Genomic DNA, 700 nt, shown 5'->3' with positions numbered 1-700 from the left:
GACTTACCCTCCACCTTCCCGAGCGACAAGGTCCGGATCTGCAAAGTGGAACAGAGCAGGTTACAGCCAGCTCAGGTGGTCGTGGGAACCCCGCCCCGGGCAGTGGGCCTGCCTGGCACAAGGGGAAGCCAAGGACCACCGGGCGCTAAAGGACTCGGCTGCCACCCCAGTCCCCTGCACGTCTCCTGCCTTTCCTGGAGGAGCGGGAGGACGCTGAGGGGGAGCAGAAACCAGGATGGCAGGTGCCCCGTTTTCCCAAGGTGGGAGGAAGACTAGCCCCTTGTTAGAGAGGGATTGTGGCTTGAGGGCCGGAGTCTCACAGGAGCAGCACAGGGCAGGCGCGGGCAGCACTGCTGGTCCAGCTAATGGGGACAGCCAGGGCGAGGTGGCCGCCCCGCCCATGAAGTGGGCCTCTGAGAAGGGTGCCCTTGAGAGGAGAGGGCCAGGCACGAGCCCTCCAGGAGACAGGACGCGGACCTTCACCGGGCTGTCTGCTTCTGCCAGAAGTGCCACGTCCTCCTAGCTTCCACACGGCTGCAGGGGGACAGCCACCTGTGAGCCCCGGGACCGCACAGCACACCCGAGCTCGGGACTGGTAAGGGGTGAAGCCGAGAGCTGTTGGCAGTCAGCTGCCTCTGGTTTCCTCACTCTGTTTGTTTGCTCTGCCCTGCCTCATAGAACAGATAAGAGAAACTGCGCT

The 700-nt window shown here is 63.9% G+C and overlaps 1 protein-coding gene across 1 annotated transcript in view; it reads right to left on the bottom strand.

Moving 5' to 3' along the window:
- DZIP1L (DAZ interacting zinc finger protein 1 like) overlaps positions 1–700 on the bottom strand; it is a 52,677-nt gene that overhangs the window by 17,815 nt on the left and 34,162 nt on the right. Inside the window, exon 10 of the mRNA XM_027775572.1 lies at positions 8–38. Within this exon, the coding sequence (XP_027631373.1) occupies positions 8–38 (31 nt within the window). The remainder of the gene's footprint in view (positions 1–7; positions 39–700) is intronic.

Source organism: Tupaia chinensis, unplaced genomic scaffold (assembly GCF_000334495.1).
Source record: "Tupaia chinensis unplaced genomic scaffold, TupChi_1.0 Scaffold000574_1, whole genome shotgun sequence".
Classification (NCBI taxonomy): domain Eukaryota; kingdom Metazoa; phylum Chordata; class Mammalia; order Scandentia; family Tupaiidae; genus Tupaia; species Tupaia belangeri.
This window is presented reverse-complemented; position numbering and strand designations above follow the sequence as displayed.